At 43.3% G+C, this 13,444-nt stretch overlaps 1 protein-coding gene across 1 annotated transcript in view; it reads left to right on the top strand.

Moving 5' to 3' along the window:
* UBASH3B (ubiquitin associated and SH3 domain containing B) overlaps positions 1 to 13,224 on the top strand; it is a 73,847-nt gene extending 60,623 nt beyond the window's left edge. The window contains exons 10-14 of the mRNA XM_068418367.1: positions 1,514 to 1,606; positions 2,339 to 2,483; positions 6,073 to 6,179; positions 7,112 to 7,221; positions 8,100 to 13,224. Of these exons, the coding sequence (XP_068274468.1) occupies positions 1,514 to 1,606; positions 2,339 to 2,483; positions 6,073 to 6,179; positions 7,112 to 7,221; positions 8,100 to 8,237 (593 nt within the window). The 3' untranslated portion in view covers positions 8,238 to 13,224. The remainder of the gene's footprint in view (positions 1 to 1,513; positions 1,607 to 2,338; positions 2,484 to 6,072; positions 6,180 to 7,111; positions 7,222 to 8,099) is intronic.
* The last annotated feature ends 220 nt before the right edge of the window (positions 13,225 to 13,444 follow it).

Genomic DNA, 13,444 nt, shown 5'->3' with positions numbered 1-13,444 from the left:
CCCAAACTAACAGGATTTAGATGTTTCAAGAACCTTTGCAAAGTCCCTTCACCTTCCCCAGCAAGCCCTCTCTTTCAAAGGAAACCTTGTCTCCTTCAGCTGCTGCAGCTGAAAAGACAAAGCACAAAATCTAGGACATGGTACGAAATCAGAGCCATTAGCACTGCGATTGCAGAGCGTTCATTACCGGCCTGTAAACACGCCAGAATGGAAGATGCTGTCATTACCAATGCTGGTGAGAAACGCAGCAGCGTGACGGTCACCTCATGCAAAATATGCTTTTTCCTTGATTTTGACAATCTTAATTTTTGATGTGCAGTTTGCTACACCCATACACTTTTATCAGCCTGTCTGGCTTTATGTTTATGTGGCAAAACCACAGTCCAAATCATTTCCAGTGTTCTCCCACCCCCTATCCTTGTCCCTGACTTCTGAGCCTGTTGGTTTGTGCATAGACAGAAAATTATTTGGTAGTCAAGGAGCACATATTCAGCATTGTGATTAGGGGAGCCCAGCCCCTGAAAGACATGAGCTTCAGAGAGCTGTACTTCGCATTTTCTCAAATTCAAATCCTTTAGTGTACTTTGTGTTGGTCACATTCAAATTAGGGCAGCTAAAATTATACTTGCTCTTTAAACAAAAATAAATCACGGTACAACAGCAGGATGCTCAGACTCCCAGCCACATGGCATCAGGGTTCACAATATGCACATAACAGAAGGCAAACCTGGGAGCAATCACAGCACTCCTTGCTGGTATCATTAAATGGGGGGAGGACTGTTAGATGTGCCGCTCCTTCTAAATTACCCCACTTCTCTCAAGAGATTTATAGATCGGTTTGACATGGTTACAGCCATCGTTAAACATATGAAGTCAAGGTTAACAACCCCTTCTTGCTCCCACGTCTTTGTCCTGCCTCTTCAAATATAACAAAAATATAACTCTTTCTTACTACAAGTCTGTACAATGCTGAGCAGATTCCTGTTCTCACTTGGTTCCCTTAGGCACTGCAAGAATATTAATAACCCTAATAGTGGAGTTGATTTTTATCTCATTTTCAGTGATCTTCCACCTGTGTAATGAAATGGTAATTTATACTAGCGAAGAATCAAGCCAATTGAATTAAGTTGGGTCTGAGTTAAGTTGAATCATTCTGATTTACAGCTTATAAATGAAATGAAATTAAATTCAAGCTCTCTACAATTTTTCTCAGCACACTGTTTGCTTTTTGGCTAAATCTAAGCAGCAGAAACTGAGCAAAAGCTGCTGTGATTTCTTTGCATAGTGGTTAAATACCTAGATGCACATGGAGCAACACACATAAAAACGTATCCTGGTTCCACAGCTGTGCACATCACAGTGTCCAACACACCGCTGAAATAAAATATGAGGGGTACACTTATTTCCCAAAACACAAGCAGCGCATCTGGGTGGCAGATACCCTGAACACTGCTGTTGCTGGTACAGTGCCATTTCTCTGGTTTTATTCACGGGTGTTCAAACTTGCTTGCAGGTGAAGCCTTGCTAGAAACTAATACCATTGTAGACTACATCTACAGCTCCCCGTCCCTGCGGTGTGTTCAGACAGCACACAATATCCTGAAAGGTAAGAACCCAACAAGCAGGAAAGGCTGCATTCTCCTTCCTTTCTGGGAAAAACACTGCCAACCAGATAAAAGGGAGCCTGGCATGGGAGACCCAACTAAATGGTAATTTGGGGTGAGGATTATTTCTGTGGGAGTTTACTTCCCTGTCCGTAAGGAGCCCTTTTCTAATTGCATAGCGTGACAAGCGTTTAGGCAAGCAGCGTGCTGGCCCAACACCAGCTGCTGGTCAGGGCTGGGTTTATTGCCTGCCCTGCAGAAGCCAGATGTGCGTTTCGGATGAGTGGACATGTCCAGCTCAGTGTACCCTGCGCCCTTGCCTGCCCACGCTCCTGCAGCTGCTCATTGCTGCACGCTCCCACAGCAACTGCTACCACCAAGAAACTCGCTACCCCCAGTAAGAATAATTTACTGCAGAAACTGGGAAGGGAAATAGTGATAGAGGCATGAGATGCCCTGGCATTGGAAACACTCGAAAAACAGCTCCAAAATACAGTCACGCCTAGGTTCAATATATTGCATGTAGCTGCTGGCCAGAGGTTTACCTTCCCTGGCATATCATACCACACGTACAGATATTTAAAACTTCATCTTTCATACCTACTATTAATCAAGTGACTACTTAGAGAGAAAAATAATTTACAAGCAAACTGAAGTATTAAAGCTGCAAAGTCTTGCTGCCTTCATCCCCAGCTACTTTCATTGATATCTGGTCTCCTTTCTCCCTTTTCCAGGTATGCAACAAGAGAACAACCTGAAAATTCGAATAGAGCCAGGCTTGTTTGAATGGACCAAGTGGGTCTCTGGGAGCACACTACCTGCCTGGATACCCCCCGTGGATTTAGCTGCAGCTACTCTAAGCGTTGATACAACCTACAGGTAGCAGAAAGGGGATGAGAGGGTCTTGCATTGCTTTTTGGCTTTGTTTTTGAGAAGTAACACTCTGATGAGTTTTTAAATTTAAGCAGTGACTGGAAGAGCTGCTGAGGCTCCCACAGTAAACTTAGAGCATGCTCAAGGCTGCTGTGTTGAACGTGAGCTGAGGATGGCTTATTACAAACCAAATTTCCCAGATCACTGGCAAGGTCCAGCTATATTGCTGATCATGCAGGTCCTCTTTCCAGTACTCCTTCTGTCCTGGGCATCTTTCAGGTGTCCAGGAAACCCTCAAAGTATTTTTGTTTGTTTTAACTCTTTTCCTAAAAATTAGAGGAGCTTGGGCCCAGCTAACAGAACTAGTCTTGCTGATTCAGTTCCCTGACTGTCATGTTCATAGACTGAACCAGATCCTGGGCTCATTCACACCTGCCCTTCCCTTCGCCAGAGGAAAAAGCTTGTCTGTCTCTCTATTATGATAGCATGGTGATGGATCTTAATTGTAAATTTTGCAACAACCTGGGGAACATGGTGACATCTGTCAGGAATTCAGGGTCTCCTGTGACATCAAAATTTAGAGGTTTTCTATCAAACAGGTAAACCCTAAGCATTTATCACTTCTCAGCAATTACATCTGAAACATTTTTAGTGGAAAAAATTGCAGGTTTCTGACTCAGGTTTTCATGGTATTCAACCCAAAAACAGTTGGTGAAAGCAAACCTCTGCTTAGGAAACATTTGAAAGGCAAATGGATAAGCACCACTGATCTTCCCTCCCACTTTGCAGAAAAGGGAAACGCAAAGATAATTCGCTCGGCTTTCAGGGGCCCTGGCAAAGCTGCTCCAAAAGCGCAGAGCTGAACTTCCCAGAGCTTGGCATTTTTGCCAGGGACCCTGCGGCTGCATGGACCAGCCCTGGTGCCTGCTTAGGCACCATATCTCGAACTCACTCCCTTGCTGCCAGCCTCTGCTGCTTTCCTTTCATCTAGCCACATGGCCATACCTCTGTGTTCCCAATATCATTGCCAACACACACCATGAGGCTGCTGGGAGTGACCTGCAGCCAGAGTCAGGAGGGAAACTCAAGACTCTCTGACTCCCCAGTGAAACATCACAGCTGCTCAGCCTCACACACAAATACTTTTTACTGTAAGCCGCATAGAGAAAGGCTAAATAAAACCCAGCAGAAATAGTTATGTGGCAAAGAATAGACAAGATGATCTGTTCAGGCTTCCTACTCTCAAATTGATGATTCATTTATACAAGCCAGGCTCAAAGAGCTCCCATAAAGAAGGAAACTCCAGAAAGGTCACACGGTTCCAGTCCTCCACCACACATCATTGCTGAAATACCTGTATTGCTATGACTTCTTGCAGAGACTAAACCTTTCTGTCTTGGTGTGAGCCTGATCACCAGCTGAGCAATCTCAGATAAAAACAAAACATTTATAGTACACACATAGTATACATACAGAGGAGTTCCACCTACGTGGGCTTGGTGACAAATATTTTGTGGCCGGGCTTTTGTGGTTTATCGTATCACCAGAAACACTGGTGTTTCCCGGTGTCACAGTGCACCCATGTGTTTAAGAACCCTCAAGTGGAATAAGCAGCTGAAACATTAAAAAGAAAAACAAGAAAGAAAATGTAAAGAGGAAAAAAATGATTTTTCATACCTACTTATACCATAAACAACGTGTGTTGCATCCTTTTGGTCTGCAGCTAAAATTCCAACACCCTGAGGGTATGTAAATAGAAGTCCTTACACTGTATTTATCCCTGAAAAGGTATCACGTGGCTAACACTTGGCAGAGCAGCTGGACCACAGGAGAGTCTCTGCTTCAGAAAACACATGCCTTCTGGGAAGACCATAACGAATATTCTCAGCACGAGAAAACAGCCTCCTCTTGTGCAGTCAGCTGCTTAGGTGGGGGACTGCGAGACAGCCCTCGGGCTGCTCTCTGTCTCCTCTTACAAGGGTAATTCCTGTAGATATATCAGATCACTGGATGGAGGAAAAAGTTGGTCTTTTCCTTGCACCACAGCACGAAAATACAGCCTTCTGCTTCCTACCCCTTGCTTCTCTGTGCACATCAGCCTCCTCCAGCTGATAGAATGGGCCAGAGTCCTGGCAGGCAGTTCACTGAAACGCCCTGGCCCGGGAGGAGGCTGCCTAATTCCAGACATTTCCCAGCAACACAGCTTTACAGATGGCCAGAGCAGCAGTTTGCCTCTGCCCTTCACCATCAAAGCACAAGCAGCGAAGAGAGCCAGCATCTGCCTGCTCTGCATTTCTCCCGATACCTGCCTGCCTTGTCACGCTGCTGGGACTGTCTGTCTGACCGCAGGCGGCTGTGTCCACACTGTCCTTGTCCCACTGTCCCTTCCTGCTCACCCACTCCTGATACCAGACAGTGTAGAAAAACTAGGCCTCAAAGTATGCCCTAAAAGGCCTACCCTGTGTAACCTTGAGAGAGAATCAACTTTCCTGTCAGTGATTTTCCTTTCAGCTACAATACCTGCACTTTCTGAAGCTAACTGCATGTTTTGCAGGCAGGGTCTGCTTCTGGGACCAATAAGGCTTAGAGTTGTAGCCGTCACTGATTCTGGCTTGTGCCTAGTCTTAGAGAATCCAAGGTCTCTGTTAAATTCCTCACTAATTACAAAGAAGGGACAGAGATAAACAAGACTCTGAACAACATCTTTGTAGTGTCCAAAATGACTTGGTTCACAGCTCTGGCACCAGGAGAAGAGATAAATCCTGTCAGAACCGGAACAGGATCTTTTCCTCGGAGCCGCCTGCGTGTGCTGACGGAAAGGCCTCAACTGTGCTCGCACAGAAGCGGGGCCACGCGGCGGACGGCGTCGCTATGGGGGGGTTACAGCCCCAGAGACCGCCCCAGACCCCTTCCCCAATTTAGTACACATGCACAAAGACATTACATAATGTATTAGCACATGCATAAGGTTTCTTGGAAGAGGTGGGCTTTTCTCAGGAATTATATGAATATTCATTTCTCTATACTGTATATAATGAGTGTGCTTTTGTGCCCCGGTGGACACATTAGGTGGGGCGATCCCTGTGTCCCTCAGCCGAATAAAGCCATGCCTGCTCGTGAACACTAAAACCCGGCGTTAAGGAGTTTTATTCCTGATTTCAGTGACACTCCTGCTGGGTCCAGATTTTGTTCTCCTGCCACTCACTAACTTTATGTGGGTGGATGAGCCCTGAAATCTGCTGATCAAAGGACACATACTTAAATAAACACAAAGTGGCATCAGTATTGCTGCATGCCATCTCAAAAGTAACATAAATATAATCAGCATGTTGTATGCTGCCTCCACTAACTGGTCCACGTTAGAGAAAGCAGTTAGCATTTTCCCCAGCTAACTGAAATATCTTAATGCAGGAATGGTAAACATCTCAGTCTTGAGATTTAAAAATCATCATAGCGGTCCTGACACAAGATGCAGCTCTGGGGATTTGGGGAATTACAAGAGTTAAAGAAACAGATACTTTCAGATGAATCATAATTTGCACTTTAAAGCTTTATCGCTTCTTCCAATTTACTGTACTTGTTTTTCTGCTCACAGACCTCATATTCCTGTCAGCAAGTTAGTGGTTTCTGAATCTTATGATACATACATAAGTAGAAGCTACCAAGTAACAAAAGAAATCATCAGTGAATGTAAAGGTAAAGGTAAGTGCTACAGAGGACATGAAAATCAAGACAGGCTTCCTGGGGCACGAATGCCAATATTCCTGACCAGTCTTTCCCTCTTCGAGGAGATGAATCCCCATATCTGAATCTCTCATCCCCTCTCCCAGCAACACTGGAAACTCCAGGTTCAACTGTATGTGTCAGAACTGTGAATCCAGATATGCTCAGCTTAGAAGAAAGGTCCATGAACTACTACAAGTAGCAGAAGTATTTCAGGGATCCCTACCCAATGGAAGCTGTCTATTTCTCAAGGGAATAAATAAGCCATTTGCACTCTGCTGTCTGTTACCAGCATCTGATGGGGCATCTGCCATCCCCTGTCTGAGCCACTCTTCTGAAATATATTACCCATACAGACTCTAGAACATTTCTCCAAACACAATATTGAAATTAAAAACTCTCTAGCTTTTATTTTTCATTCACAATATAGGAATAGGGTGTTTCTAAGTTCTGGTGATTTCATTGATTTCATTTCACTGATCCATCTCTACACGCTAAGCTTGTATTTTAATAGTTTGCACACAAACCTCAATAGCACAGGATGGCATTGACTGTAAAGGATCTTGGAAATGGAAATCTAAAGCTATCGCTGTGGAAAACCAGAATTAATTTTGGGGTAGGAGAAAAGCATTTGCTTCATAAGACAGCTGAAATCTCAGTGGAATTCTTGTTTTCTTCAGAAAGCCATTTTAAAACTAAGTAGCACAGAGCTAACCATTATCCTGAAAATTAAGAAATGCTCTGTGTTACTAAACCATGCATTTTTCCCCTAATACACATAGTTTAATGTGTTGTTATATGATAAATTGAACCTGTTTTGAACATTTTAAATGGTCTGCTTGATCTTGGGCACCAGTCCCTAAAGCTGGCTTCATCTCCCTCCTCAGCCTGCATTTCTCACTTTATTTCAGGAAATAACATCCTGATAGTGGCACATGCGTCCTCCCTGGAGGCTTGTACCTGCCAGCTCCAAGGGCTCTCGCCGCAGAACTCCAAGGACTTTGTACAGATGGTCCGAAAGGTAATTACCACCAAGGAATAAAGCTCGCTGGCTTTACAAAGAGAAAAGAAGTTTGCAATCTGCTTAACCAGGCAGAGGACACTTTGTTCCTCCTGTGTGATCATTCTGCCCGTTATTGAGTTTCATCCATTTCAGAAGTCAGGAGAGTAAAGCAGATTGGTGTAAGAGGCTTATCTTAACGTGTCACATCTGTAACAGATAGCATGGAATCAGATGCCCACCTACAAACGGGCTTGCAGTGACTCCGCTTTATGCTTGTAGCTACCAGGGGCTGTACAGAGACTCCCACAGTGCCCTCCAGTGCTGAAAACATACTCACCGCAGTTCACTTCTGCCCTACACCACTTCCCCTTCCCATTTCACTGTAAAGAGCTGCTAACCGTCAGAGAAAAGGACTGAAAATGATAATGGGGTCTTCTGCCTTCATTCCTTTACTCCAGCCCTGGCTAAGGAGATGGAATTGTCCACTGCCAGCCTTGCAGACACTCTCTGGGATATTCATAGCTGATACTTGATCTGACGACACCTGAGCCAGAGTAACATCCATATTTCTCCTCTATAGCTGTGCTGGCCTTCAGGGTTTGGGACCATGTCAGCCAACAGGACATCTTTGCTTTGAACTGGCCCATATTTAAACTGCATTACAAGGGTATAATCTGCCTTTCCCAGTGTTTTGCATGTACAATGGTGCATAAAGTCTGGCTGTCACACCTGAGTCCTACAATAGTCTTCAGAAAATGGGCTTTGGGGAGGGGGAAAGAGAGAGAAGACAGTGAAATGCTTCAGTAGCACAGCAGGACTTCAGCCCTTAGGGGAGCTCCCTCCTTGCACAGCTCAGTCCTTGCTCATTGCCTTTATTTCCATCTCTCTTCACACAGATTCCATACTTGGGGTTTTGTTCATGCGAAGAACTGGGAGATACAGGTGTTTGGCAGCTTACGGACCCCCCCATCCTCCCTCTCACACACGGACCAACTGGAGGCTTTAACTGGAGAGAAACCTTACTACAAGAATAGGCAAAGCTACATGAGCAAGGAAAACCCATGGCCTTTCTAAGCGTTGGAGAATGTCTCTTTCTTGTGTTTATTGACAGTGGAAAAATAGTCATAATATGTTCAGTGGATCACACAAACAGCTGTCCTAGCATATGTCTCACACAGCCAGTCATGCAAAAATTCTCATATACAACTAGGCAAATACAAAAGGGAGTGATTTGAGGGAAAAAAATGTTAAAATACAGATTGAAGCTCTTGCACAGCACAGAGTCTCTGTTTAGTCAGTAGCTCGGGTAGATTTTCCCACCTTGAATGGAGCTCTGATAACACCAGTAACTTTCACTGCCTTCTGCATCATGTGAGAAACTACTAGCACTGTGTAAAAGTCGAGCATTCAGGATGCTTGGGGCTTTTTCACTACTATTTTTGCAAAGCATTACCAGGCTTGTTCAGGACCACGTGTTAACACCCCACTCACTCACAACCACCAAATTCTCAGCACCTTCCATAAAGTGTATCACCACCAGCTAGAAATGAGAGTCCAGCATTGCCTGCACAGGCAGCATCAGATTATTCCTCTCCTCTGTTTGAGCACTGTGTTAGGGGTTGTGTTGGGCATACCATGGATGCAAAGATTGATTGACACTGATCTGCGTCAGAAGAAAATTCTGAATTTCACATCAGTTACAGATGAAGTTTGCACATCAAAAGACAGCACTGCTGTGAACAAAGACTGGGAAAAGTTTCTTTTAAGTGGAGATGAAATAAGCCCTTTCCAACCAAAACTGAAGGATTTTAAAAGTTGGGGTTTTTTTTCCTTTATTTAGGTTATTGAAATCCACCCTTGTGCACTGACCCAGCCTGAAGTGTTTGTGTCATTTAAATTCCCTTCAGAAGACCTTGAAAAAGGGTTTTCCCTTTTATAGTGAGGTTTTGTGCTGGTCATTTACACAGTGGTGTCTCTCTGTCCCTTGGGAGCTTTTCCATCAGCCCTAGTGAGGTTCTGCGGTAAGCAGCTTTCTTCAGGAGGTAATGATGAAATCAAAAGGACACTGAAATTCAGCCTCTGCTGCATGCTTTAGTTGCTTTTCCTTAATTCCTAAGCACCATCTGTCATAAAGACACAGCAGAGCTGATAAAACAGTACACTTAAATTTAGGAGCAGCATGCTTTGGCCTGTTAAGATGCTATTTATCTGGTAGGGGAAGAGTTATGTTTTGGGGAGAAGAGGAAGAGAAGGGTTTCCATCTCCAGATAAAAATCTTTGAAATCACAAGAAGGGTCATCTTAGTCCAACAGCCTGCAAGATCCCAATATCAGCTGCTTCACGGGAGAATGCAAAACACACCTCAGTGGGTAGCTTATAGTATAAACTGGCTTCAGAGCAGGTTTCTTTTAGATTAAGTCATCAGGCTTGGGTCAAAGAGTTCCTGCAGACATTTGTACAGGTCTTATCAGTGTAGGCTCAGTTTGAGAAGGTACTTAAAAATGTGCTTAAATGGGATGAGAGAGATTTAGGCATACTCCTTTCTTGGTTGGGGCCATAAGTCTGAGTATTCCCATGAATACCATCTTCAGAAGTACCAGGAAAGAAATTCTGGCATCCCAGGTACCCCTCTTCTCTCGAGCCTTCCCTTTGCAGAAAGTGTTAGTGTCCTCATTTGAACTGTTTGTATGGCACAGATGTTTATGCTGGCCAACTTTGACAAAGGCTTATTATTCATAGCAAGATCAAAGTTTAACTTTGTGTTGGTTTCTTTTAACCTATCAAGCCTTCAGCAGGACTGGTCTTGGCTTCAGTGGGATATGACTGAGCTGCACTTTCAGCAGTCAGAACAAATAAGGAGTGATGAACTACAATCCCTTCTTCGTAAACGAGGCAAAACACGCAGCAATTGCGATGTAACAGATCTTAAGGGGTTGCAGCTCAGCTTTGTCTCTGGTTTTTATTAAGCTTGCCAGGAAGAGTAGACCAGATTCTGTACAGATTTTGAGTCAGCGGAGAGCTCATCCTGTGCAATATGTACATTGTCACGACCCATAACGATAGTCCATTATTTATACATTTATGACTATGTAATGCACAGTAGGCCATTCATAAGTGCATTATTATACCAGGGATGTATACTGAAAAGTCAGGGAGATAACTTACGAGATGACAGAAGAAACTGCTCCTGTGCGGTTACACTGCTGTCACTTTAGTTTTTAACTGTAATTTAAACTATTTTTGGCTGTGTACAGACATTCTGAAGACCATTTCTGGCTTGTTTTCCTCCATGCTTACTCACTGCAAATTTGCAAAGAGTTTAAAACTAAATACATGACAATCACACCAAAACTAATTTGGTTACTCATGCACATGTAATTCTCTGGATGGCTTTTTGTTTCACACTATGGGCCAGCAAGGTGTAATTTGAGGCGACAGATACTGCCTATACAGAATAGCGGAGGCTGCGCAGGTCCTACTGCAGTTAAGTGACATTACGAGTTTATTTAGACAGAAGCATGAAACAGGGAACAAAACCTGAATGCACAATTTGGATATTGTACTAGCTGATCTTTGCATATAGTAAGTAATATAGAAAAGAGCATCCTGTTTGAGAAGGTAGGTGTTAAAATACTATCTTCTTAAAAAGAAGTATATTTTTGGATGTTTAGGGAAGTATTTTGACAATTGTAGTCTTATCTCAAAGTAGACTTTCAGGTGTCAAGGATCTCAGAAAGAAAAATCTTATTTTCTTCTAGCATTTTGATTTCTCATAGGGGTTTTGTGTTAAGTAGTCTCATGCTGATAAGGCTTATTGGGGCAGGGGAAAGATGTTCCTTTTAAATTTTTAATTGAGATGTTAAGAATACAAAACAATTGCTGCTTCACTTTCAGTCCGTTGCTGCTCATTAATGTGTATTTAACATCACTTCAGTGTTTTGTCCCAGAAGAACATGAGGCTTGATCTAAAGTGCATGCAAGTCTTTTCCTTGACTTCAGTGTGAGCTGCATCAGATCCCAACAGTTTAATTAGAGTATAGGAGGCAAATAACAGTTCCTAGATTCTTCCCTCTCTTCCCAATTAAGGAATAAAACTGGAAATCTGCCAAGAATAAGTTGTTCATTCACTATTTTCATAAACTGCAACTTAAGGGTTGGGCTAGAAAAATGCAAGAATCAAAGTGCAGAATCAAATTTAGCACAGCAGCAGCTGACGGGATGACACTCAGAACCAGAAGGTCAAAACCAGGGTGTTTGAAAAAGTTCAGGTTTGATCAAGAGCTTGTCCTTATCACTGGACATTGTATCTCCCTTTGCTGAAGTGGATGGGAGGGGGCTGCAGGATGCCCCAACACCCAGGCTTGAGCTCTGCCTAGGTGTACCCTTCCAGTTTAATGCAGGTGCCAGGTCCAAAGTTTCATGCATTTTCCTTACATTTAGTGCAGTGGCAGCTACAGCCAAATACTTAAATCCTCTGAGCACGCAGCTGGGTCCTCTGTGAGTGTCAGCTGACACTGTATGCTCAACTCAACAGAGCTTGTTTATGCAAACTGAGGATCCAGGCCATAACTTCAGAAAAAAAACATATTTCCCTTTTTGCTCAGTCTGAACAGTTTCAGAAAGAAGTCAGCTGATGGTAGGAGCCTCCTTCTCTCCTCTGGTGTCAGCTTCTAGTGTCAATGTTATTCTGAAAGTGATAATTTACATCACCAAGTGGTTGTTTACAAGAATTCTGCAGGAGTTATCTTTAGTGAAGGCAATGCAAGCGATAATTCTGCAAAACAAAGAGGGTAAAGGGCATGCTAGAGGCCATTTCCCAGCATATTCTTTTGCATCTACAGCCCTGAGCCCCCCAGGTAGCAACATCTCAGGGACGTGGGTACCATCATCTTTGTGCACTAACTGCAGCTCTTGGATAAAAAGCCAGAGGATGGAGAGGGGACTGCGTACAGCACTGTGACCAACTCAGCCTCTCTGCGTAGCTCCTGCGTACTGCACTGGATGTGAGGGGTTGTAAACTTTTCCCCCTGGGTTCCATGGGTCCTTTCTCATGATTTCCTCAGGCTTGGGATGAAGCTGCGCAAAGCCTGGTCCTTCCACAGGCTGCTCCCCCCACCTGCTACTGACTTAAGGAGGAACTGGGAGGACTCGGATCTGCGCGGGATTGAGCCCTTCCAGTCCTGATGTAAGGAACACGTGCAGAAGTAGGGTGAGATTTAGTGTCTGATTATATTCATGTTCATTTCAAAAAGAGGGATGCTAGATCGTCGAGTTAGGCTGTAGTTGACTAACCCTCATTTAAACCCAGAGCTGGAAATCAGCTTGCGATGCTTCACAACTTAAAATGTATTGAAAATCCATATGAAAACTATTGTTCAGAAAGGGAGCCTTAATAGGTTTGGTCTGCGGTTTGGTTTGTTTTTAATAAAAGAGACCAAGCACAGAGGAAACTATTTGAGCTTTAAAAATACATGTGAAATGATGGTGGGAGCAGACATGCTTAAAACGGTGAATGAATGAACAAAAAAAAAATATTCAGCAGTAAGTGTGATTGGTTGCATACACTCTAAATCGCTACTTACTTCTCACCACTTCCTCAAGTACTTGTTCCCTGGGGAATATTTGTGAACCATACATGCTGCATAACAGAAAATACACAGCCAGTTCCTTTCTATTACTTCCCCTTAAAATGTATTTTCTGAAGTTTCTCTCTGTGGACATCTCTTAAAACGTGATGTTATCCATGGATACTTTTTTTTTTTCATTTTAAACATGTATCATTCTGTTTATTATGGGTTTTTTTAGTGTGAGCAGATTGTATTTATTTGAGAAAAATGTTTGCTGTTTAAAAAAAACAATAATTGTATTGCCAAAAATAGCTGTAATTACCTGTGACATCTGTATTTTTTTATTTTGGAGGGGTTGGTTGGTTGTTTTTAATCTCAGTTTGAAGTGCTAACAACTGTTAAAACAACCACTGCATTTTAATTTGCTTATTACATTAAATGGATTTCTCGGAAGTCGGACAAATATGTCTCATAGGTGATTTAATAAAGATGCCTCGCACCCACACCCTGCCCTTCCTATTTAAATTTTCCTTTCAAGCATTTTAGACTTTGACGGAGTGAATATTCTGACCCAGACCTTCAATGGAGTGCCCCTCCAGAGGGGCCCGTGCATTGCTGGGGTGCACCTGAGCAATATTTTCAGTGGCTCCAGCAAGATGTAGGCAGGAAAAACG

Source organism: Nyctibius grandis, chromosome 25 (assembly GCF_013368605.1).
Source record: "Nyctibius grandis isolate bNycGra1 chromosome 25, bNycGra1.pri, whole genome shotgun sequence".
In the NCBI taxonomy this organism is placed as follows: Eukaryota; Metazoa; Chordata; class Aves; order Nyctibiiformes; family Nyctibiidae; genus Nyctibius; species Nyctibius grandis.
The sequence above is the reverse complement of the archived record's forward strand: the minus strand, read 5'-3'. Positions and strand labels throughout refer to the sequence as shown.